The following is a 25,902-nucleotide window of genomic DNA, read 5'->3' on the forward strand; positions in this document are numbered from 1 at the left end:
CTACCTTGTATGCAAAGTGCAGTTAGTACAGAAAGGTGCTGCATGAACCAGCTTAGGACTTCAAAGAAGCACACCAACTTACAACCACCTGAGCAACTACACTGGCTACCCATTGCTCAGAGAAGTGTCTTCAAAGCGCGCTGCCAAAAAACATTGTACTACACAATATCAGATTGCTAGATGGCCACTATGTTTTCATGGCAATCTTTGCATCTTTTGTGATCAAAATCCCAAAACCTGTCAAAAAAACTGAGAGTAAAAAAAACCAAGCATTGGCATAGCCAATAGGTCTCGTTTTTTATTTCCAGCACTGGTGTTCGTATATGACGTGATTTACTTAGACATTTCTGCTACCACACACACACTGTTAGAAGCCCCAGTCACGTGCAGCCGTGCTCTAGCATGGTCACAGGGTTTACTTTTAGCTTTACACTGTACAAAGAAATGTGGATTAATGAGTAAATCTCACTGCACATAGCAAAACAACTGGGCCTATGCTCAGAAGGCCTAAAGAGTTCACAGACATAGCCCTTTCTCACAGAATACCCTAGTTTCGGAATAATGGGCCAGAAAGAAACAGCATGACTTAAACCATGTCTGTAGTCTTTGTCGACGCATTTTACTACTATTTTCAGGTACCGGGCCATTGCGGCTGGCTCAAGCAGCTACAAAAATGCCACATTATTCTATATGTACAGCTGTCATTTAAAATGAAGAAGTGTATATTGGTGTGAATAAAAATATATGCCTTAAACTCGTGCTGTTGTGACAAAGATGCGTAATTAATGTGACCATAGAATGACAATCTGGCACATGCAGTGTTTGCATTGGTATTAAGTGTAAACCCATACATGTGGTGGGTGGGGTTGGGGTAAAAGGCTGTCGCACCATAACTGAGCTGTGCCGTATTTGATGTGTTTGTTTGCCAACAGATAGTATAATGCAGATGTGTGTCTAGTTTGGTAAAGGCAATCAGCTCTCAGTAACTAACAGCCACATAATTACACTCTACTCAATGCAACATAAATATACTCCACATAATACCACACAGTGCCACATAATTATATGCTACATAATTACTTCACTCAATGCAACATACACTCCAAATACCTCTCAGTGCCACATAATTACACACCACATAATTACTCTACTCAATGCAACATAAATACACTCCACATAATACCACTCAGTGCTACATATTTACATGCCACATAATTGCACTCTACTCAATGCAACATAAATACACTCCACATAAATGCACTCTATACCACATACCACCAATCAACATAAATGCACTCCACACCATGACATAATTTCACTAAGCATAATTTCACTTAACACCACAGTTCCAGGCCACACAATTCAACTCCACACATTTCCAATACACACCGCATAATTACACACCAAACCACATATTTCAACTCCACAACTCCACAATCCACAACGTACCTCCAAACCACACCATATAGTGTCACCATCTGAGCACCAAACATCATTCACCACCACCATTTTGCATCAGCGCACCACCTAAGCATCACGTCAGTCTGCCCTCGGAATCTGGCATCTGTTGATTCTCCCCTAGTGTCCGTCCGCTGCTCGTGTTCTAATTAAATTACGGTTTTCCAACGTCCACTCCCCCTTTATTTATGTTCCGCTCCCCCATAACTAAAAATAATTATAACAAAGAAGCATGAGAACAGGCAGAAAGAAGTTTCCAGCAGCGCAATACAAAAAACTTGAAGACATTTTTTATGTTAAAATCTTTTCTTTATCAGGTTTTTCGGTTGTATTTTATGTTGTCTTTGTTTGTATAAAGGTAACAAAAAAGCTTAACACTTTTATTATAACTTTTCAACACAATGCACAGCAGCGACAATGCTCTACAACATAGCCAAAAGTTCTGGCTAAACACATAAGGTCCCAAAGGCGAGACCTATTGGCTATGCCAATGCTTGTTTTTCTTGTATGGTTGGATTTTGAGGCTGGGTGCCACTCTAGAGCGGAGGTTCATTCCTTTGTTGAATGTTTGTGGTGACTTTATTCCTGATGAAGAGCAGTCCTGTTCCATGTATCGCTTTGTGGGTGATACAAAGCATCTTGAATGCAGATCTTCTGGCAACCGTTAACCAGTATTGGGCTTTCATGGCAGGGGAGATGTGGGCTTGTGGCTTTATATTTAAGAGTAGTCTGGCAGCAGAGTTCTGAATCCGTTGTAGTCTTTTCACAGTTGTTAATGGTGATCCATGGTAGAGGTTATTAGCGTAATCGAGTTTGGACAGAACAAGAGAGATGGTAGCCTGGACCTTATGTGGAAATTCCAGGTGAGGGAAGATGTGTTGCATAGTTTTTATTGTAACATAGCTTGTTCTTGCTAGTTTGTCCACTTGGGAATTCGTTGATAGCTTGGAGTCCATGGTAATTCAGAGGTTTCTTACTTCCTTTGATACTTTAGGCATTGTGGAGCTTTCACTATCTCTTCTGGATTTAGAGTTGGGTGGTAACACTAAATCCTCTACTTTGTGGACTAAATGGGAAATACAGGGAAGAATCAGCAGGTGGAGTTTTCTATGCTATACTATTGGGTGTTTGGAAATTACATCAGTAGATCTTCCTCCTATTGTCTTACCACCATGAAATGATCGGCTAAGGCTAGAAAGTAGGGTAATGTAAACATCAATCCTGCGTTAAACATTCCTATGATAAAGCATTTGTGGTAATTTGCTGACACAGTGCTCCTCTTGTTGTTTTCTTTTCACAGTATTTCACAGAGTCAAATGAAGCTGATTCCCAACTGAGAGAATGGCAGCCTGTCCTGACCAGCGAAGACTATGGCAAGGATGAGTCCAGTGCGGAGGCACTACTACAGCGCCACTTGCGCCTGGAAAAGGAGATTGTGGCCTACTATCCAGAAGTCAGGCGCTTGGGAGAGATGGCAAATAGTGCTGCTCAGAAGGCACCTCTCATGGTATGTAACCCATCATGGAATAATTCCATGCTCTCACGTGCGTCAGGTTGCATATGCCATAATGCATGCTTACGCATTGGTGGCCATTTTATAATGGCTTTTCTTTAATTGAAAACTCATTCAAAGATGGCAGCTGATTCATCTAGATGCACTGGCATGCATCATGATACGTGAATCAGATGCAGTGGTGGCCATTTTAGCATTAACTAATGACAAAGTAAACAATCATTAGCAAAGAAAATATTTCAGCCTTTTTCTGCAGAAACCCATAAGCTTCGCCAGTGCTTTTTACATTGGATTTGAATGCTAAGCACACTAACCCCTGTGTATAAAATTACCAATGTACTTTCTTGCCGATTTTTATTAATACCCTTTTCATGTTTCAGAGGTTGTAAGCGAGTTTTTTGTACTTTGCTATTTATTGGACAAGTAGAATTGTTCTCATAGCTGGTGTAAACATTTTGTGACATTTTCAGCCCTAGACTATACCGACTTTTTTCTAACAGCCTTTCGAGTCAGCTCTAAGAAAAGAGTGCAGCCATTAAATAGGGATTGAGGTCTAATTGTGTGGCGATTTTTACCTCTGACTGTGGTTCCATTCTCCAAGCCACACATATTTCATATCTGAGTAATGGAAATACTGTCCTAATTAGTCTTCCTCCGTCTTCTTTGGCCCCTCACAATTAGCACAGCTTATCTATGGCATTCACAAACCCGATCATATATCATATGTGCTCACTTACTTTACTTGCCTTTGCATTACTGGTTCAATGTTTGCTGCATTACTTCCAAGACACTTGTCTTTGAACTGCTCATTTAGTCAGACTAACTTATAGCAGAGACATAATAAGACTGGCTCTCTTTAGATTCTGGCACTTTAATCTCTCTTCCTATCATAGAACATCTTTTTTCTTCGCACATTATTTCCCAATATAGCTCAATCTAATCATTTTTAACCCTGCATTTTGCCATCCAATTTAGGCCAATAATGTTGTCATCCTATCTTCCTTTATCTCCATTTGCAGTTTGCATTTGACCACTCACAGATGTATAGTGTTATGCCCCCTTCCTGGTATCTGGAGTGTAAACTTAAAATCACCACTAATAGTTGCTACCCACTCCAGATCTGCATAGTGGGACAGCCAGCTTTTAATCTAGTCTAACCTAACTAGAGTATGAGCCTTTTCCCAAACACCGCTCTCTCAGTCCCCCTGCCAGTCCCTGTGTATGCACCTGTTGAGGCACTGTGCCATTATACTAATCGACTTCTCATTGCATGTGGAGCATTTGTGCTTAAATTGTATTACACATACTTTTTAATACATGCACCATGCATCCCTGGATTCGTAAACCTTTTCTCTGGTGACCTCTGACCCTCCACTGGGGCACCCTGAAAAAGGCACATATGATACAATCATATCATAGCTGCTTGTGCTGCCTCTATTGGGCTCATGGCTGCCATCCACTATAAAGGCGGTATGTTAATGGTACATAATAATATTGTAGTTCCAAAAATGTCTATGTAAAATATCGATGGTCACATATATTAATTTTACATGCCTATAATGTAAAGTGCAAAAACAATCAGTACAAAAATAGTAATGAAAAAATATAGTGCGTATAACAATAACTAATACAAAAACAGGGATACACAGATATGCTATTTTAAAACATTACACAGATATGCTATTTTAAAACAAACTTAATCAAAAAATCTACTACAAAAATATAGCGAACAAGAATGTCAAAATATAAATATTAAAATAAATCTAAATGTTTCATAAGTGATACTTTCTTAACTTAAAGTAAATATTTTCTTTAAAAATATTTATTTTATTATAACTTGCTCTTACAGAAACTTTTATGTGTGATAAAAAATGAAGTAGAACAATAATTGTAATTGTACAAAGTATAATTTTTGCACTCCTACAATATATATTACATCTAGTTTTTTTTCAAATATTGATAATTACAATATTTATAAAAAATGCCATTTATCTTTCTTGTATAACTTAAAATCAGGTGCCGCACACAAATATGTTATTGTTAATTAATGTAACAACATTTATATACACACAAACATATATACATAAACATATTCATCATTAAAACGAATTGTTTACAACTCCATCCCATACCGAGATCGCTGTAATCCGTCCTCCCCAAAAAAATACACCGGCCCGTAGCGGAGCTCCGGATGTTCCATCCTACCTACACCATCCTTCTCACAAAAACACCTCATCTCCCTGTTGATCTTCCTGCGAGCCCTGTCTATAGCCGCCTCGGTATTAATTCTGACCAAATATCATGGCAGCCTGACCACTGGCGCCGCACTTTCAATAAGTCCCTCTTCATTGCTTGACTAAAGCCAGCCCCTTGCACTGCACCAAATCAATCTCGCCTAGGTGTATAAGAAGCACATCCGGACACACCCTTCTCCTGACCACCTTACTCAATGCTGGCAACAGCTCATGCCACCGCAAACCCCCTCGTCCTTGCCACTGGAACACAAGCAACCCTGGATCCAAGCCCAGATTCGGACTCCAGTCCTTTTCCCATTCTGCAAGTTCCACCCTTTTCACAAAGGAATGACCCACAATGGGGATAGACAGGACAGCCCCCTCCGGCCCCGCCACTGCACCTGTAAAGACACATATGTGAGCCACAGGAAGAAACCGCCATCAAGCGCGGTTGTCCAACCCCACTCCCCTCAGCCTGATATACGTCTTATAGCAGTCCGACTTCCAACGCCCTAAGCGCATGAGTTCCTCCCTCCCCCAACCCTGTCGTGCAGCATCCGTCGCCGCCCCAATACGGAAGGAATGTGTTCCAAACACCCTCGGGTCCTCACCCATGGCGCGTATGGCGTACCGCAGGACCCCCAACAACTGAACCGCTGTCACCCTGGTATGATTGGCCCGACAAAAGACTTCACTCGCTCCTACGTGCTGCGCAGACGCCAACAACCCGTACCAACTCGCCGGACATACTGCCCCCGACTCCACCGGACCCATCACCACCCACTTCCCCACACCCGTTGATCGGTCTTAGAGCGTCGTAGCCTCACTGCCACCTCCCGGGTCCTCAGTCCGACCTCCCCCACAAGATCCCAGGCCCCCCCTCTGATCCCCACCATCTCCGAGACGCAAAACGCCCCAAAATACATCCACGACATGAGCGAGGAAAACAGCCTGGTCTCCTCCCGATTGTGACAAATGGATGGCAAAAGCGGAATCAAGATGCCGAGCATACCCCCCGTGATGGGCCGGCGCCTACACACTCTGGCACCCTTCTCCCGCGCCCAAGCTTCCAACAAACGGGCCCAAGTTCCCCCATGGACGGTGCATATCCCCACCACAACTTTCCCATGAAGGCAACTGCCACCAATTTGCTGGCAATCATCACCCTCGACATCCCCTTGTCCACCATTCGCAGCATAAACTGCACCACCTGCTCGCACCGCATCCAGCGACCCCCCTGTCGCACAGCCCCACCATCCCAAAATTCCCACCAGGCCTGTTCGTACGTTCTCCAGGTAGAAACCGCCACCAACGCTCTTACCAGTTGTAGGACCCAGTTTTTCCATTGTACCACAGCCCCAGTGGCACCGGCGTCTTGTGGTCGTCCGCCTCCGTGGCTAGCCCATGGAACCTCTGCCACTGTGAACAAGACAAAGCATCCGCAATGTCATTGTCCACCCCGGGGACATGCCGAGCTTGAAACAAAACATCGTGCTCCAAACACTTCATAACTTGAGCACCTGCGGATTCCTGGCGGACTGTCTGTTAACGACCTGCACCACTTTAAAAATTACCCGCTTGTGCGCCAACTTGTGCCCCCACACCGTCACTGTCACCATGAGCGGGAAGAGCTCCAAGAACGCAATGCTCCGTCCCCTGCCTTGCCAATGCGACGGCCATTCCTCCGCACACCACCGTCACTGCCAGTACAAACCGAAACCGCCCACCCCCGCCGCATCCGACGAGATGGTTACATCCCAGTCATCGAGGGGTGCCATGGGCACACCATTGAAGCGCTCCAGAAAAGGCTGCCAAATGCGCCGGTCCTCTTTCGTCCCTGCCAACAATCGGAGGTGGTAATGCGGCAACATGAACCCGGATAGCGCCAGCCCCAGCCGCCTGCAGAATATACGTCCCGCCCGAATGACACGACACGCGAAATTCAGATGTCCTAACAGAACCTGAACCTCTCGAACAGTCACCTTCTGCTTCCTCAACATGCTATTCACCTATGCCAGAATATGTACCTTCTTCTCCTCCGGCAGGCTTGCTTCCATGGCCACCGAGTCTAGCTCTATGCCCAGAAATGACAGCACTGTGCCGGGACCCTGCGTCTTCTCTGGTGCCAGGGGCACACCCAGGTAACCCATGAGTTCCATAAAACCGTCCAGCTGCTGCTGGCAGTCCGCTGAACCAGGCCGTCCCACCAAGAAGAAGTCATCCAGGTAGTGCGTCACCGTCTCATTACCAGTGTGCCAGGAAAAAGCCCACTGCAAGAAGGTACTGAAGCGCTCAAACAAGGCGCACGAGATCGAACACCCCATGGGCAACGCCTTATCCACAAATATGTCCCCATCAAACTGGATCCCCAACAGCTGGTGATCCTCCGGATGGACAGGCAGCAGCCTAAATGCCGACTTAATGTCGCATTTCACCATGAGGGCTCCGCCTATCGCCGACGCCACCAACAGCCGCGCCACATCCACGGATGAGTATGACACCGAGGACAGCTCCGTCGAAATGTAGTCGTTCACCGACGTCCCTTCCGGCCAAGACAGGTGCTGAATCAGGCAGAGTTGCCCGGGATCCTTCTTCGGCACCACGCCGATAGGAGAAATAATCAAATCCTGGATGGGCGCCTACCGAAAGGGGCCTGCTATCCGGCCCTCCAGCACTTCCTTAAATAGCTTGCCCCGCACTACCCCTTTGTGCGCGTTAACCGATTTCAAATTCTACGCCCACCGAGAAATCCGCAGACCCTCGTACCCCAAACGGAAACCCTCCCGGAACCCCCGGCGCAATACACTTGTGTCCTCGTTCCGCGGATACGACGCAAGAAGGGTCTCCAGCTGCTCCAGCCTAACCGGCATATGAGCCTCTGCCCATTGTCCCAGACCCCCCTTTTCCACCTCGGGTCACCGGCTGTGCTCCTGCTGCTGCAGGCTGCTGAGCCTGCGTACTACCCGCCACCCCCCAGCAGTATACCACCGGGTGGCGTTTCCCGCACTTGGAGCACTTGTGCCGAAATCGGCAGTACTGCCTGCCCCACGTGCCCTTGTTATAATCCCAAACACAACAGTGATGGACAGAATGTGGATCAATGTCACACATTCACCCCAGTCCAAAGATCTGCACGCTCCGGCGGCGGGGTTCGTGGCAGCCCCACCTTGTACTACCCCTCCACGGGTGGGGTGAGCCTGAAAGGGACGAGGCGCTAGTGGCAAGCCGCTGGCCGTGTAGACGGTCTTACCAAACTTCACCCCCCCCCATCGTCTGGGGGTCCGCGTCAATCTCACCCCACTTCGCGTCCAGGTCCCCCGCTAATCGTGCCAGGAACTCCTCGTCATAGTGCGACCATGCGTAGCCCCCATACATGACCTGTGCCCTATGGATTAAGTCTATATATTTGAAGAGCGAGACTGCCCGCTCCGGGTACTTCTCACAGTACACGCTGGCAAATATCAAAAACCCCGCAGACCAGTTGTCTATTGTCAAGGGCACCTTCCGCCGCTTCGCCAATTCCTTCTCCTCCTCCTTCGACCCTTCCTTCGCCGTCAATCAAATCAACCAGGGGTTTGTTAAAGCGCGACTACTCACCCGTAAGGGTCTCAAGGCGCTAGGGGTGGGGGGGGGTGCAGGTTCCATTCCATCAAGGAGGGGGTCTGTCGAAGAGCCAGGTTTTGAGGTTTCTTGCGAAGATGGGGAGCGATGTTGTCTGTCTGAGGTGGAGCGGAAGGGCGTTCCATGCTTTGGCCGCGAGGAAGGAGAAGGAGCGGCCTCCCGATCTGGTCTTTCTGGTGCGGGGACCACGGCGTAGGAGAGCTGGGCTGATCGTAGGGTCCTTTGGGGTGCGTGGAATTTGAGTCGGCTGTTCAGGTATGCTGGTCCGGTGCCGTGGAGGGCCTTGTGTGCGTGGGTGAGCATCTTAAAGGTGATTCTCGCCTCAACGGGGAGCCAGTGGAGTGTCCGCAGGTGCTGGGAGATGTGGCAGTGTTTTGGCAGGTTGAGGACCAGTCTTGCGGCGGCGTTCTGGATGTTCTGTAGCTTGCGGAGGAGGTTTTTGTTTATTCCGGCGTAGAGTGCGTTGCCGTAGTCGAGTCTGCTGGTGACCAGGGCGTGAGTGACTGTCTTTCGGTGTTTGAGGGGGATCCATTTATTATTATTATTATTTAAAATTTTATATAGCGCGCAGTTACCCTAGGGCATCCCAGCGCTTATCAGGACAACAACAGATAAAAAGCGGTAAATCAAATGCAATCAAACAGGGAACAGATGTGTTTTCAGACATTTGCGAAACCGCAAAGTGCAGGTCTCAGCACGCAGATTTAAAGGAAGGGAATTCCACAGACTCGCTGTGTGCACCGAGAATCTTCTCCCGCCCGTGCGTGCCTTCTTTACTCTAGGGACTAGGAGAAGGTGTTTATGGTCAGAGCGCAGCGTTCTGTTTGCTTTGTAAGGCACCACTAGATTTCTCAAAATGGGGGGTCCTGTCCCCTGGAGAATTTTATGGGCCGTGTAGAGAGCTTTAAATTTTACTCTTTCCCGAACTGGGAGCCAGTGCAGTGCCTTTAGGGCAGGTCTAGCTGACTGAGTTCTAGGGATACCCCAGGGGCAGTCTGGCCGCCGCATTTTGAACCTGCTGAAGTTTGTTGAGGGTAGATTCAGGGGCACCCAAAAGGATGGCATTACTGTAATCAAGTCGCGATGTTATCAGCCCCTGAATCAACAACTTCCTAGATGGCAAAGGAAGAAGAGGAAAGATCTTACGGGCTGAGGGTAACAGGGCGAAACAAACTCCTGCAGTTTTTTTAGCTTGGGTCCTGAACGAGAGATCTTGTTCCAGCCAGACCCCCAAGCTCTTAATCTCCTCCTTCGCTCTAGGGAGATCGCCCATGCAACTAGGCCAGCTGGTCAAGGGAAGTGCGGGGACTTTATTCCCTAGCAGCATTATCTCTGTCTTAGAGCCATTCAGCTTAAGAGCTGATTCATCCATCCAGGCATGGACATCCAACAGGCATGAGTGCAGCAAATCGGGGTTCTCTCGCAGTTGTGATAAGGCGACCACTAGCTGCGTATCATCAGCATAGCTGATGATCTTGATATTATAAGGGGCCACCACATCCTCCAGGGGGGCCATATAAACATTAAACAATGTAGGGCTAAGAGAGGAGCCCTGTGGCACCCCCCACTGGAGGGGGATAGATGTAGTCCGATTGCTGCCTTCCCACACCTGATATGAGCGGCCGTCGAGAAATGACCTAAGCCATTTCAAAGCGGCCCCTGTCACACCCACCTCTGACAGTCGCTGAATCAGCACCTGATGACTAACGGTGTCAAACGCCGCACTAAGGTCCAGGAGGATCACTGCCACTGATCCTCCTGAGTCCATAATGTGTCTAGATTCTTCTACGACTGCCAGGAGGGCAGTGTCAGTGCTTTGGCCTGGACGGAATCCGGTCTGCGAATCTCGGAGCAGTCCATTCGACTCCAGGAAGGCTGACAGTTGGTAATTCGCTAGCCTTTCAGCAATTTTGCCGAGACCTGGCAGTAGAGATATGGGCCTAAAATTTGCCAAGTCCGCCCTGTCTAAGTTTGGTTTTTTTAAAAGTGCCTTGACCACTGCTGTTTTCCAGCTTGGTGGAACCAAGCCCTGGGAAAAGGATGCGTTCATCAGATCAGTGATAGGAGTCACGACCAAGGCAGCTACCTGCTTTAAAAATTTCATGGGGACCGGATCCATTGGGGAGCCACTTTTCATAGATCCAAGGGTTTTCAGTACTACGGCCTCTGAAACTGGTCCGAACGTGTCTAAACAGGCAAATAGCTCTCTGGGCTGAGTTATGGAGTTCTTTTCCTGAGTCTGCTGAGGACGTATAGTCTGAGGCAGGGAACTAATTATCTTTACTATTTTTGTGTGGAAGAAATCTGCCAGGTCCTCACACTTCTGTTTGTCATGTGTGGCCACTGGTTCAGGAACTTTAAGGAGTTCTTGCACCACTTTGAAAGTTTCCCTGGATGAACTTGAAGCAGATCTTATACGTTCCTCAAAGAAATGGGCTTTTGCCAGCCGGAGGGCTGCTTTATAGCCCCTCATGGCTTCACGGTATTCCTCTCTTCTGTTCAACTCCAATGTCTTTCTCCATACCCTCTCCAACTTTTTACATCCTTTCTTGAGCGAGCGAAGCTCCACCGTGTACCAGGGAGCAGATCCACTTCTTTTCTCCCTCTTTTGTACTCCCTTTTTAGGGATGAGGGCATCCAGAGAGGCGGTCAGCCAATGATTAAAATTCGCATCTCCTTTAATCGGATCTAACTCGGGAGGGGGAGGTGAGTCTGTCAGTTTGGAGGTCCAGTCATTAATCGATAATCTGGACCAGGCTCTGTCCACCAGGAAAGCCTGATGGGCAGATATGGGGGGTGATTCGACTTGCCATTCAGCCAAAACCAAAAAATGGTCAGACCACGGGAGAGGATGTGCTGGTCTAGCCAAGAGACGGGGGATATTAGAAAACATTGGGTCAAGTAAATGCCCCTTATCATGCGTGGGTCCTGCATTAATCAAAGGCAACTCACATGCTTCCAGGTCACCCTGAAGGTCTCGGGCTATTAGATCTGTGGTATCGTTAAAGTGGAGATTCAGATCTCCCAACACCATGAAATTTGTCGTAGCCGAGGCCAGCGTCGTCACCGTTTCCATTACGGAACTTCCGAAGTTGCCCAGGCAGCCTGGAGGCCGGTAAATTAGTAAGCCTGACAGTGCCACTGTGGGAGATATCTGCAGAGAGAAATGACAACTCTCACAGTCCGCAACTAGGCCTTTCTGCATATATAAGTCTCTCTATATAAAATGGCAATGCCACCCCCTCTCCCCTCAGGTCTATCCAGGTGAAACAGCTGATAACCTGGCGGGAGGGCTTGCAAAATATCCGCATCAGAACTAGCAGTTATCCAAGTTTCTGATAAGAACAGGACATCTAAGTCCTGATCTAGAATGAGGAGATTAATTTCGACTGAGTGCTTCGGGAGCGATCTGCAATTAAGCAGACCCAACAACAAGATATTCTTACCTTTCGGCGGAGGAGCCAACTGACAAATCTTTCCGATTTGTGGCACTTGTGTGAAGGTCTTATGAAGGAGGCGGAGGGTGTGGAAGCAGGAAGATGAGACAGAGTTGATCTGGCGGTCCATTTTGAGCTCGGAGTCCAGGATGATTCCCAGGTTGCGTGCGTGGTCTGTGGGGGTTGGCAGGTTTCCGAGGGCGGTGGGCCACCAGGTGTCGCTCCAGGCGTCGGGGTTTTGGCCCATGATGAGTACTTCTGTTTTATTGGTGTTTAGTTGTAGGCAGCTGTTTTTCATCCATTTGGGGATAGCTTCCATGCCTTCTCGAAAGTTGCGCCTGGCGGTGTTGGGCTTGTTGGATAGGGAGAGGATGAGCTGGGTGTCGTCTGCGTATGACACGATGTTGAGTCCGTAGGTTCTGGGGGACTCCGCAGGTGGTAGGTGTGGGGTCCGAGAGGAAAGGGGGGAGTCTGACCCGCTGCGTCCTGCCAGAGAGGAAGGAGAAGATCCAGTCGAGGGCCTTTTCCTGGATTCCTGCGTCGTAGAGTCTGCGTATTAGGGTGCGGTGGGAGACTGTGTCGAACGCCGCTGATAGGTCGAGGAGGATGAGGGCTACTGTTTCTCCTTTGTCCAGTAGGGTGCGGATGTCGTCTGTTGTGGCAAGGAGGGCGGTTTCCGTACTGTGGTTTTTTCTGAAGCCGGATTGGGAGGAGTCAAGGATGTTGTGTTCTTCAATGAATGTGGCGAGTTGGCTGTTGATGGCTTTCTCGATGACTTTCGCTGGGAACGGGAGCAGGGAGATGAGTCTGTAGTTTTTGAGGTCGGTGGAATCCGCTGAGGGTTTCTTTAGGAGGGGGTTACCTCGGCGTGTTTCCAGTCATCGGGGAACGAGGCGGTCGCCAGGGAGCGGTTGATGGTGTGGCGGAGCATGGGTGCGATGGTGTCGGCGGCTCTGTTGAAGATGTGGTGGGGGCAGGGGTCCGTGGGGGCCCCTGAGTGGATTGACTTCATTGTCTTCAGTGTGTCTTCGGTGGTGAGGGCTGTCCAGTCATCAATCGCTGGTTTCCGGGTGTCGGGGGTGGTTGGTGAGGGTTCAGCGTGCTGGTTGTCTTAGTCAAAGTTGTCGTAGATGCTCTTGATTTTGTGGTGGAAAAAGGTGCTGAGTTTGTCGCAGAGGTCTTGTGAGGGAGGGATGTCGGTAGACTCGCTGGTGGGTTGGGTGAACTCCTTGATGATGCTGAAGAGTTCCTTGCTGTTGTGTGCGTGGGTGGAGATTCTGTCTTTAATTGCTTTTTTCCTTGTTTCTCTGAAGTTGTTGTGGGCTTCTGTGGATTTGGTGTTTCTCCAGGCCTTTTTGAGGCGGCGGCATGTGCGCCTGGATTCTCGAAGTTCGGTGGTAAACCATCTGGCTTTCTTGGCACGGGTATTGTTGTTTTTCTTGAGGGGGGCTACGGTGTTGGTGCTGTCCGAGATCCATCTATGCAGGGTTAGGGCTGCGGTGTTGGGGTCGTCGTTTTCCGAGATGGTTGGGGTGGAGTTGTTGAGTGAGGAGGTGAGCTGGTCGTCGGTGATTTTGGTCCAGTTTCTTTGTGGAAGCAGGTGCTGGTGTCTGTGGATGGTGGGTGTCCTGAAGGTGAAGTGGACGCAACGATGGTCGGTCCATGGTAGTTCAGTGGCGTGGCTGAAGGTGATGGAGTTTCCTGTAGTGAAGAGGGGGTCGAGGGTGTGTCCTGCTGAGTGCGTGGGCTCGGTTACGATCTGGTGAAGTCCAATGTTGTGGAGGTTGTCCAGGAGGCATGCGGTGTTGGGGTCCAGTTGATTATCGAGGTGGAAGTTGAGGTCTCCCAGCAGGGTGTAGTTGGTGGATGCGATGGCCTGCGGGGAGATAATGTCCGTGATGGAGTTGGCGAAGGGTCCGCTGGGTAAAGGGGGTCGGTAGATGAGGGTTCCTCGGAGGGCGGCGGTGGGGGCTGGCCAGTATCTTGAAGTGAAGGTGTTCCGTCAGTTCTGTGGACTCATCAGGGAGTGTGCTCAGGCGGAGGCTGGATTTGTGGACGATGGCGATTCCTCCTCCTGGGTGGGTGGGGCGGTCGTTCCTGGAGATCTTGTATCCTTGGGGGATGGCGAGGGCGATGTCCGGTCCCGAGGTGGTGTTGGTCCAGGTTTCGGTGAAGAATGCTACGTCCGGGGTGGTGCTGTCGAGGAGGTCCCAGATTTCTGTGGCGTGTTTGTGGAGGGATCGGACGTTGAGGAGGATGCATTGCAGGGTCTTCGGTTCGGTTGTGTTCTTGTGGGCGGGTCAGCTCCCAATATATCAAGATATCTACATAATCCCCTTTCCAAAACTTCTCCTTGGTGGCCAAGGACAAATGCGCCCCCAGGAGCTTAGTTACGGCCATATAGGGCAGCTTAAGAACCGGTATGTCGTGGCTCTCCTTCCCACCAGCGCCCCCTTTCCCATCCCCATCCGGCTTAACGTCTTTGGCCCCCCCAGCGCTCGCCGCTTCCGGGCCTACCCCCGTGTCCCTCACGTATGTCCCTTTCCTAAGCCGCACCCCTTCCTCTCCTCCCTTTGCATCAGTGCCCAGAGACACTGTACCCCGGTGGGTCCCACCCGACCCACTCCCAGCTCCGCCATCATCCTTACCAGGCGTCAAGGTCGGCGTCCGCGCCGGATCCTGCCGCCTAACCAGTAGAGCAGGGGGGCCGCCACTCTCTCTGCTCGGGAACTCCTCGGGGCCTGCAAACCACTAGGAACAACATTACTCTGTTCCCCCCCTGACCCGCCCAGCCCCCGCCCCTCCCGAATCTCCCCTTCCTCCGTGCTGTCCTCGTCATAATCCAGTTGAGGCCCTTTCAGATCCACCTCATGCCAACGGCCGCCCTCCATGGGCTAGAGCCAACTAAGCCCCGCCTTCTCCTTGCAGCTACGCAACAATTCACCCAAATTCACACTCTCCCGTCTCCTTTCCTCCGGCTCCATCTTGGGGTCCTGATCAGAACTGATGGATCTCCACCCCTGTCCCCTGGCGGCCGTTCCGACCCTTCAGGGTGGGGCTGGCGAGGACCTACCGCCCGCCTCTCGTAGGACGCTAACGCCCGGTCCCTCGTGGGAGCGCGACCGCCCGCATAAAGCAGAGCCGGCCCATCCTCTTGGCGGGTTGGAGCTGCATGCTGCTCTCCCGAGCACTTCGCCATCCGCTCCTGTGGGAAGAAATCGGTGGAGTCCAGCATGCCGGGGTTAACACGTCCCCATACCCCTTAGAATCCCCGGCTTCCCCCACTCCCCACCCTGCCCCCTCCCTCTGAATGCCCTCCTCGACGCGCCGTAGTGTCCTACCACCACCCCCTCCTCCTCCCCCTCACTCCATACCAACGATTCCATTTCCTGCCACTCCGACCCCCCACCCTTCTGATCCCCCGCTGGTCGGCCGCCCCTCCCAAGGCCCTATTGGCAACACACAGTAAAATAAAATAGTTAAAGATGCATTATTATTTACAATACAACACATATTTTGAAAAGGCTTTAGGGAGGGATTTACTATTCCAGCTTCAGTACAACAATAATAGTTAAAAGTGCATTCCAAACTTGTTTGGCCAGTGATACATTGACCCCATCTACACACCTCCAGTATCCACTCTGGAACAGCATACATGCCATTTCGCTGCTAGCTCATATTCTCCCTCCTATGCTCTGTGATGTATCCTCTACCACAATATCCCCCTTAACAGCTTGGACACCTCTTTAATAGATTGACCTTTCCAACCCTGACATACTCACTGTCTACTTTCTCACCCTCCATCACCTTTACATCGCTTGCTATTGTCAGCCTCATTGCTTCTCACATGCAAGGGTCAGAATCACACCCAATCGCCATTTTCTTTTCCCTCCCTCTTCTGCCCTTCTGTCCAGAGCATCTTCCTCCTCCGCCCTTTTTGCCTCTATCCTGTTCTAGGGTAACCACAAGCCAACATTGCTACTGGCACCCACTTTGAAGCTGCCCTCTTACTCTGATCTGCCTTTACTTGCTTTGGAAAGGTGCAGCTTTTAATACCCGCGAGCCGCACCTCCATTGCCGCATTGATGATGGTCCTTAATTTAGCATCATCATTCTTTCCAGTTATTTGCACATTGTCATTGCAAAAGGGATCAAACCTTTTCTCAGTGCATACACTCAAGCAGGGCATGTACACGCTGAGGTATGGCAGGCTTATGGGTGGTGTATCGGCTTAGGTCATGCATTCTTCTCACCAGCCTGCTTGTACCTTCTACTCCCCTTCCACTCATTTGTGGCTTGTTTTTGGCTCCTGTTTTTCTACATATGCAATTGTCACTTGTTAAACCAGCGCTTGTGTTTATGGGTTCCTTGTAATTTAGAACCACTAATGTATATTTACACTCTTGTAATTTTAACCTAGTACCTAATAAAACGTTTTATTTGGGGTAGTATGATACACTTTGGGTAATAGCTTGACAATGAATAACTTCCTAACAATGCTGCATGTTCCATTTCACAGGCTGACTTGTTGGAGAACAGAAATGAGAGTGACAGCTTATTACAAGAGCACGGCAAGGAAGACCTGGGAAGTGGAAGCAGGAGCCCAGTTAAAAGTTACCTGGGAAGTGACCGAAGTCCAGCTACGCTCACCCTGCCAGTAGTGAAACACCAGATTCCACAAGCCAAAATACGGTTCACCTACAGAGGTAATAAAATAATACCACAAAGTATACGTGTGGGCTAACATTTCAGTCAAAAAGAAGAAAAAACATGGTCATTAATGGCAGCTGATGGAAATTAACTTCACTTGTTCATCCCTTCATTATCTGCTTCCCTAGCCACTTTTTACTCCAGCATCATATCCAGAATTGATGGGATCAGTTATGTTCTTAAAATGTTCCAATGCCACAAAAGAAAGCTTGATCACTTACCAAATCTTGCTTTAGAGTCTATTTACCAGTGGGTATTTCCAGTCCCTGTTTCCTCATATTCCTCCAGGACCGCTATCAGTAGATAAAACCTCCAGGTAAACCACCACAGATCCACAAAGTTACAACGGATGTTGTAATTTGTTTCTAGTGGATAACCTCTACTACATGCCAGATTGGGAGACCTGGAGCACTTGTAATCTGCACCACAGGAATTAAAGATTTTGGCTCCATATATACTACATGACATGACCCTGCTCCTGTTGACTCGCTTAAAGCACATTAAGGTGTGACTTGCACCAGCAGCTGGGTGATTTAAATATGTTCTCAATGAGTTATGACCTTTACTAGGCTGTTCTGTCTGTTTCAAGTTATGTTCCTGCCTTTGCAGGTGGCCCCAAAAGTCAAATGCTACTCTCCAGGCTCTCCGAGCAGGAGGGTTGATGGTGGACAACCTCGTTGCCCGCTCGTACTTAGCCCACCAAGCAGCAATTCACACTTCCCCTCCCGTTTTTGCCTGTTTCACTGACTACTCTGCAGCCTTTGACAGTGGAGTCCAGAACATCCTCTGACAGAAATTAGAGGTTGAATATCTTCCCTAAATTACTATGCACTATAATGTCCCTCTACTCCAGGACCTGGGTAAGAGTGAAATGATCTGGGGAGACAGTGACTGCAACAATTGACACTAATGGTGGGCTAAAATAGGGTTGTGTGCTTGCCCCATTTCTATTTAATCTGTAAGCGGACGACATAGGCCCGGCTCTAACTGGAGCGACCTCAGTCACCCCAAGAACTGGTGATAAAAAAATCCATCTCATGCAATACACAGATGACCTAGCGCTTCTAGTCCACACAGAAGTCGGCCTACAAAAAGCCTTTAATGCCCTGACTGGGTATAACTCAAGTAAAACAAAGATCGTGATCTTCTGCCAATACCCAAAAAAAGGTCCATGAAATGGTGACTGGGATCACTGAGTCTAGAATATGTACAACATAGTTATCTGGGAGCATGGCTGTGTGAAACTAGAAAACCAATGCTGAATCTACAAATAATGAGGTCTAAAGGGAAGATGGTTATGTATGCACTTTTTAAATTAAGCACAACTCTTGATAGCTCAACGACCATGGCCATACGGAGGTTGATACTGGCCAAATTGCTCCCTTCAGGTTAATTATGCACAGCAGGCATTCCCGGGCATGCTAGCGACTGACCTTGAAAAGATTCAAAGCACAGCCGATAACAAACTGTTTTATATCCCTTCCTATACAAGGAATACCTTGATATGGCTTGAATTCGAACTTGTTCAGCAAAAACTAGAAGGTATGGCCGCTTGGTAAAGTACTTTTTCCAGACAACAGCTGCTCCCAATAACACTTTGAAGGCACCCATAAAAACTATTTTCACCAGAACCCACAATCCCTGGTCCACAAATCTCATGGTTGTGAAGAACACCTTGCAACTGGCAGTGGAGTATTGGGACACAATACCATCAACAATACAAGCATTAAATCTGCAATAAAAAAACAACTACACCATCGGTAATGTGAACTGGGCATGGACGCTCTACAAGTAAAGACCATACACAAATCTGTAACATTGTAACAAACAATTCAGACAGCCAAGCTCCATCTCCACCAAGCAGTGCCTTAAACCAAATCTTATCGGCAAGATTAGTGCCACTCATATTAGAGAACTGTACCTAGCCTGGGGATCACTCGAATATATCACTTTGAGAAGCTGACTTGGTCTGTGATGCACACTTATGTAAGTGGGCATCCCTCACCAATCCAGACAACCCTTCTGGTGATTTTAAGTGGTCTTAAACAACCTTACAAAGCTCTCTAAGTGGTAGCTGTGGAGAGCAGCCTTCAGGCTTGGTCCAGAAGGAGTGTAAAGCAGCTTGTTTTACCAGAACATAATCTTATTGATATAGATTAGGTAAAAAAAACACACAGTGTATTTATAAAAATATGTATTTATTATATAACACTCACTAACACATACAGTATCTCCTAGCTGAAGATACACACAATACTTTTCAATAGAAACAGGTAAGTAGCACTTAATACACAGTAGTCACCAGGGGGAGACCCAACCATATAATATAATAGTGATATGTGAACCACGACTCAAGTCAAGACTATACCCAGAAAATCTAGAAGTGCAGAGGACCCAAGGAACCATCCAAGGTAAGTAACCAGGAGCCCCACAGAGGCCATGTGCAGAGTGGGAACACAACCGAGGGAGCAATGCAAGTCAATGGGTAAGTCGCTGTTGCAATTTTAAAGAAGAAGGACCCTTCCCAGTAGACCCTAAAGAAACCCCATTGAAGACAGAAGGTTGGAGAGCCACCCCATCCGTAGATATCTTAGGAACCAGGATAACTACCCCAGGGGAGTCGGGTGCATAGGTGTGAAGTGGCGTCGGAAACCGCTGTTGAACCCAATGGAGGACTTCAGGAAGATACCGCTGCTGGAGACGGAGAAAGTGTCTGGTGGAACCCAAAGGTGGATTCAATTAGAGAAGTACCTGAAAGCAGAGGGGACAGAGTCTACACCCCTTGGAAGTGACCAGGAGACACTGAAGACGAATGCCCACCAATGTCGGGTGCTGCAGCAGGGTTGACGGTGACCTTGGAGCTGCAACTGTGCGGACCAGACGATGCTGTGAAAGACCAGGAGCCATTCACGAGCTGTCCCACGTTGGATGTCGAGAGTTGAAGAGTCGGCGTCCGTTGGTATCGCCAACAAGCCTTGGCAACTGCAAAAAACGTGGCCAGCAAAGAAGGTGCAATGTCGGGACCATCATGGTCCAAGTGACTCACCACTAGTAGAGGAGACAGGGAAGCTCAAAGAATTCAAAGACAACCCTCAAGAGGACCCACAGGCCAGAGGCACTGGAGTCGTGAGAGGACCTCGAGCAGCTCACCAAAGATGCAAGCCCACGATGCAAGAGATGCAGTGAGGATGAAGATCTCAGTTACTGAAGATGCTTGAGGTTGGGGCTACTTGGAGCCCAAAGATCTTGATGGAAGCCTTAGCAACTGCTAGTCAACGCTGTGCACAGGGGTTCGGTTCCTGTGGCTCCGACAAGGGATACTGGCCTGAAACTTGGTGAGAGGACAGGGCAGGCCTCAAGCGATGTAAAGAGCTACCTCCTGTGTTGCTGAGCCTTTCGGAGTCCGTAGTAGCTCAGGATCAACAGACCAGAGATTCTTTCAGGTGTCTTCGATGATGACATGCCTTGGAAGGTTCCTGTATGGTGCACAGGCACGGACGTTGCAGCAGACGAGCAGGCCAACGAGATCAGGAGCAGCAGGAGGCTTCCTAGTTGCAGCCTTGATGGACAGAGCAAAGTCTAGAGTGCCCAGACGGCCGAAGAAGAAGTGGTGTCTCAAACAAATCTTGTCCAAAGAGGAATCCAGTGTCCCACCCACAGGTAAGCCCTATATACCATAGGGAAAGGCTTGGGACGATTCAGGGGTCCCTCCCAAAGGAGGGGCTAGACAAGGGGGAGGATACTCCTTTGTCCAGTTTTGCACCAGAGCTGGAGCCAACAGCTCCCATGACTGGTTTGAAATGGACAATGCATTGAGGGCACTAAGTGTGCCCTGCACGCATACTATGTGGCGCTGGCAAGCACTTTCACCCTGCCCCAATACACTAAATCCTGTCTGGGGGGTGGTCACACCTCGCTGTGACAGAATACCTATTGTTCTGCCTTCCCCTGACTGAGCTTGGCTTAGCCGCTGGAGGGCAGAAACGTGTCTCTGGCTGTCAGCAGCCCTTGCTTGCTCTCCGTGTCTGGAAGACTGGTACCGGGAGCACCAAGGGCCTCCCAGAGGAGCTTTACCGTGCATGGAATCATACTTCCCACACCATTTATGGTGTGGGGTATAATTCCAACATGTTTGATACCAAACATGATAGGATTTGTTGCAGCCAGTTTCGAGCCAGTGCCCCTCTATATGTCATATGGCTGTCTCACTTACAACCCGGGAGAATGGACTCCGTAGGTCGTTGGGGTGTCCTGCTCATGCAGGGGCACCCTCACACTTAGAACCAAGCACCCTTTCTTCAGGATTGAAAGGCCTGCTCTAGGGGTGTCTTATAGGTTTTAATTGCAGTGACCCTCGATATAGGGAGACCTATACCTTTTGTAAGTGGTGCTAGCGCCGGTTTACACAGGCTGCAATGTCAGGCCTGTAGTTTCAAATTGAGTGGTCTCCCATGGATGGTATATTGCATGCTTCAGCCCGTGGGGGATCCCTGGTGTACCTATGCCCTGGGTACCTTTACTACCATATACTAGGGACTGATAAGTTTACACCAGTGTCCAATCTGGGATGTACCTATGTTCTTACCAAACCAATTTAGGGGAGAAAGCACAGAGACTGGGGTCCTGATTAGCAGGATCCCAGTCAGACTGGTCAGAAACAGCATTACATCAAGCAAAATGTGGAGGTAACTGTTACCAAGCAGAAGACACCAGGTGCAGGTAAGTGAACTCTTTATTGTCACCTCCACAGTTCCACCACAAGCAGCTGCAGTCCAGCGCTCTGCATTCACTTCACCACACATCGACTCCAACATTCTAAGACAGCCTCACGGCCAACAGTAGGGCTGTACCAAAAGGGAAAAGGGAGGAGGGGTGAGAGAGGGAGAAGGAATAGAAGGAATACAAGCGAAGGTCCCATGACCTTGCTGGTAACCTACTAATAACAAAGGAATAAAACTGAGGTTAGCTAAGAGAATATAACACATCTTCCTCCCATAACAATGAGGAAGTAAGATATACTAAGATAGCTTCATAACTAAATTTCTTGAGTCATTTAGGAGTTATCTGAGTTTCTTTGTTGACCTTTGGCGGTAATGCAGGCAATCTGTTGTAAAATTTCTAGAGCAGGAGGTTCCAGCTGGCACAATGTCCAGAGCAGGATATCTTGATAGTCTATCCATGCTCCAGTTCTAACCATTCTCAAGAGTCACGTTAGTCTGTTTGACTTCCACAATTATTTTTGGATCAAAGAACTTGGATTCGCTTTCCCCACTGTGTGTGGGCCTTTTAATGGATACCCAGTCTCCTACAGCCCACCACAGTTAGTTTGTCCCATGTTGAAATCATAGTAACATTTGTACTTACCTTGATATGCAGCAACTTTGGTTCTTGTTACTCTGGCATCTTGCTCTACTGCTTCCCCCTACCAATCCAGTTAGGAAAGATTATGGTGTCTGGTTTTCTCCCTTTGAGGGACGAGAAGGGGGTGATGCCCGTGACTTGGTTGGATGTATTATGGTATGCCCATAGCATGTCTTGTAGAACTCTTTCCACTGTTAAGTGGTTAATGCCAGCAAGTTGGATGTTTTTTATAATCCTGTTGACCCTTTCAACCAGACTGTTGGCCCGGGGACAGTAAAGGGCTAGTACAAAGGCAAATCGTTTTGTGACTCCTTTTCTGTTGATAGGGCCTATAATGTCTAGGGCTAGTTTATCCCATTGTTTGCATGGGACAGATACAGGTGATAATGAAGTTTTTCTCGTTAGCTTAGATTTGTTGCTATTCGTGCACACGTAGCAGTCCTTCACCTTGGCTTCCACCATTGAATACATGTTTGGAAACCAATAACGATCTCTGAGTTTGGATTTGGTTAAACTTCGTCCTAGGTGACCTTCATGGACAAGATCAATGATTTTGTTTCTCAACCCAGCGGAAAGTATTATTTTGCCGTTCCTCCAAATACAGTCTTGGTGTAGGTTGACCCTTTCAACCAGACTGTTGGCCCGGGGACAGTAAAGGGCAGTTATGAGATGTGTGATGCCTAAGTTAGATAAGAAAGTTGTCATTGCTGCTGAAGTTAACTGCACACCGTTGTCAGTAACAATACTTGGAGGGATGCCTTCTGATGCAAATGTGTCCCTTAGGAAATTGATCAGTGTCTCAGTGGTGGTTTGGTTCACCATCCCAATGACCACCCAGTGAGAGAGATAATCAGTTAGTACAAAGGCAAATCGTTTTGTGACTCCTTTTCTGTTGATAGGGCCTATAATGTCTAAGGCTAGTTTATCCCATTGTTTGCCTGGGACAGATACAGGTGATAATGAAGTTTTTCTTCTTAGCTTAGATTTGTTGCTATTGGTGCACACGTAGCAGTCCTTCACCTTGGCTTCCACCAACGAATACATGTTTGGAAACCAATAACGATCTCTGAGTTTGGATTTGGTTAAACTTCGTACTAGGTGACCTTCATGGACAAGATCAATGATTTTGTTTCTCAACCCAGCGGAAAGTATTATTTTGCCGTTCCTCCAAATACGGTCTTGGTGTAGGTTGATTTTGTGTCGGACTTCCCAAATTTTACTTAGTTCTTGATCGACTTCATTACGTGTATTTGGCCAACCATGTAAAGTATCATTTTTTAGGCAGGTTAGGATAGTATCCTGACTCTGGCTTTCAGTCCACTCTGTAGAGCTAAGGGTAGAAGAGTGTATTTCTAAAATGGGGTACTATGTGGTTTCATAATGTTCTTCAATGTTACAGGGTGCTCTGGAAAGGAAGTCGGCAGCTGAGTTGAGTTCACCTGCGACATATTCAAGTTTGAAGCAGAAACCTTCTATTCTCAAAACCCATCTAGCCACCCTGGGTGTGATGTTGAGAGTGCCCTTAGGATTGAATATAAAAATGAGCGGCTTGTGGTCGGTGCGCACAGTGAATTTGATTCCCCATAGATAGAATTGAAAGTGCTTGACCGCCGAGAAGCACAAGAGTGCCTCTTTCCCAAGCGCAGAGTAATTTTTTTCCGAATTGCGAAGGGTGCGTGAGGCAAAGGCCACAATGTGTTCTCATCCAGGGGATACTCATCAAAGTCATAATCTATGAATAATCCCCGCCCATGTGCGGGATCCCGGAGCATATAGAAAATACATATAAATATATATGTATATATATGTGAAAAACATATATTTGCAGCCTAAAACATTTCCTAACTGGCAAAGCTGCCGCAAAATTACATGAATTAGCATACACACAGTAGAACTCTCCCCACCCCTGAGGATAAAAGAGAGCAGTAAACATTTGCAAGAAACAATGCTCTATTGCCATAGGAAAACCTGTAATTGCAGGCATTTGCCAGTAGGCTGCAGTAGAGTGTAAAGAAACAAAGAAAAACTGACACCTTGCCTTTAAGGCAATAGAGTAGGGGTACCGTGCCTTTAAGCCCTGAAGGTGACCCCCTGCTCCCATGATGCATCACAGGTGACAGTTGGGTTAGTTCTTTTTTCCGGCTCCTTCTGTGAGGATCCTGGAGCTTGAGCTCTTCAGTTTTTGACTGAAATTGTGATTTTGAGTGATTTTCGACATCTTCTGGTTTTCTTAGGCTTCTAAGTTGTTTTTTTGTGGTAACCCACAAAAATTTCCTGTCAGAATGCCTGCTTTGTTCCGGAAATGTCCTGCTTGTGACAAGAAGATGGCTCTGGCTGATCCAAATGCAGTGTGTATTGTGTGTCTTCCATTTGCACACAACCCTGACCAGTGCCACCACTGTCAAAAATTCTCTAGACAAACTCTTCGTGACAGGGAAAGGATTAGACTTCATGCCATGCTGGCGAAAGACAAAAGTCACCAGGTGGGTGCTCCTGCAGTCCCCAGGTCTTCTTCTTCAAGCAAACATGGCCAAAAACGGCAACGTTCCGCCTCTCCTGCCACCAAAAAGAGGGGTCGAAGTTTGTGGCTGCTACCACCTCCAAGTCTCCGTCGACGTCGAGGCTTCCGTCGACGTCGAGGCACTCTACGCCGCCCCAGAGGGGGTCAGCGTCGAGAACGAAGACGGCTTCCAGGTCGCCGCCGGCTGGCGGGCCGCCGTCGAGAGGGTCTTCAAGATCCCACCTTCCGACGTCAAGGTCGACGTCGAGGTGACGCCAGGAAAGGTCACCGTCAACACGAAGTTAAAGAAGGTCATCATCGACACGACGTCGAGGGTCATCGTCGACACGACGTCATGGAGGCTCTCCAGCTGATCGACGTCGAGGAAGATCGACGTTGAAGTCACCGGGTCGACGATCGCAGTCGAGCCCCTCACGACGTGGGCGATCGAAGTGGAGAGCATCCAGACCCCGATCGACGCCATTGGTCACGCAGACATCTTCGACGTCTAAACTTTCGCCGTCGAGGGATCAGGTGATGGTCATTGCGGAGTCCCCTGGTTCCAGGTCTTCAGGAGACCAATCATCATCTCCTGGATTGAATATCGTCGAGATTTCCCCGGAACCTTCTCCCAGATCTGAAGACAGATTACGCACACCTCATCGTCCTCAGGGGGCTGTGTCTGGCGGTCACAGTTGTCCGGGCTCGGATTACTTCTGCACATCCTCTCCGTCTGCTTCAAGAACCCCAGGCAGACCGTCTAGGTCTCCTACTCAGAGGCCCCGGGCTTCACCCAGACCAAGATCTCCGGCCAGATCACGCTCTCCAGTGCGGCCAAGGACACCTATCAGACCAAGACCTTCCCCTAGACCGAGATCTCCGTCGAGGCATCACTCTAGGTCCAGGGACCGTCACAGCAGGCATCGTGACAGGCCCCATAAGAGGCGGCGCACAAGATCTCCAACTTGGTCATCTTCCATTAGGTCATCGTTCCGAGATTACTCCCGACCTTCTCTTCTACGCCTCCTTCATGAGTCTTGCCAATTGATGACATTGTGACTTTCTCAG

At 48.5% G+C, this 25,902-nt stretch overlaps 1 protein-coding gene across 2 annotated transcripts in view; it reads left to right on the forward strand.

Annotated features, from left to right (window-relative positions):
- The window catches only part of SPTBN5 (spectrin beta, non-erythrocytic 5), a 2,054,098-nt gene that overhangs the window by 258,612 nt on the left and 1,769,584 nt on the right, over positions 1 to 25,902 (forward strand). For both annotated transcript variants that reach the window (XM_078659643.1, XM_078659644.1), the window contains exons 12-13: positions 2,759 to 2,965; positions 16,783 to 16,969. In XM_078659643.1, the coding sequence (XP_078515769.1) occupies positions 2,759 to 2,965; positions 16,783 to 16,969 (394 nt within the window). The remainder of the gene's footprint in view (positions 1 to 2,758; positions 2,966 to 16,782; positions 16,970 to 25,902) is intronic.

This window comes from Lissotriton helveticus, chromosome 9, assembly GCF_964261635.1.
Source record: "Lissotriton helveticus chromosome 9, aLisHel1.1, whole genome shotgun sequence".
NCBI classification, from domain to species: Eukaryota; Metazoa; Chordata; class Amphibia; order Caudata; family Salamandridae; genus Lissotriton; species Lissotriton helveticus.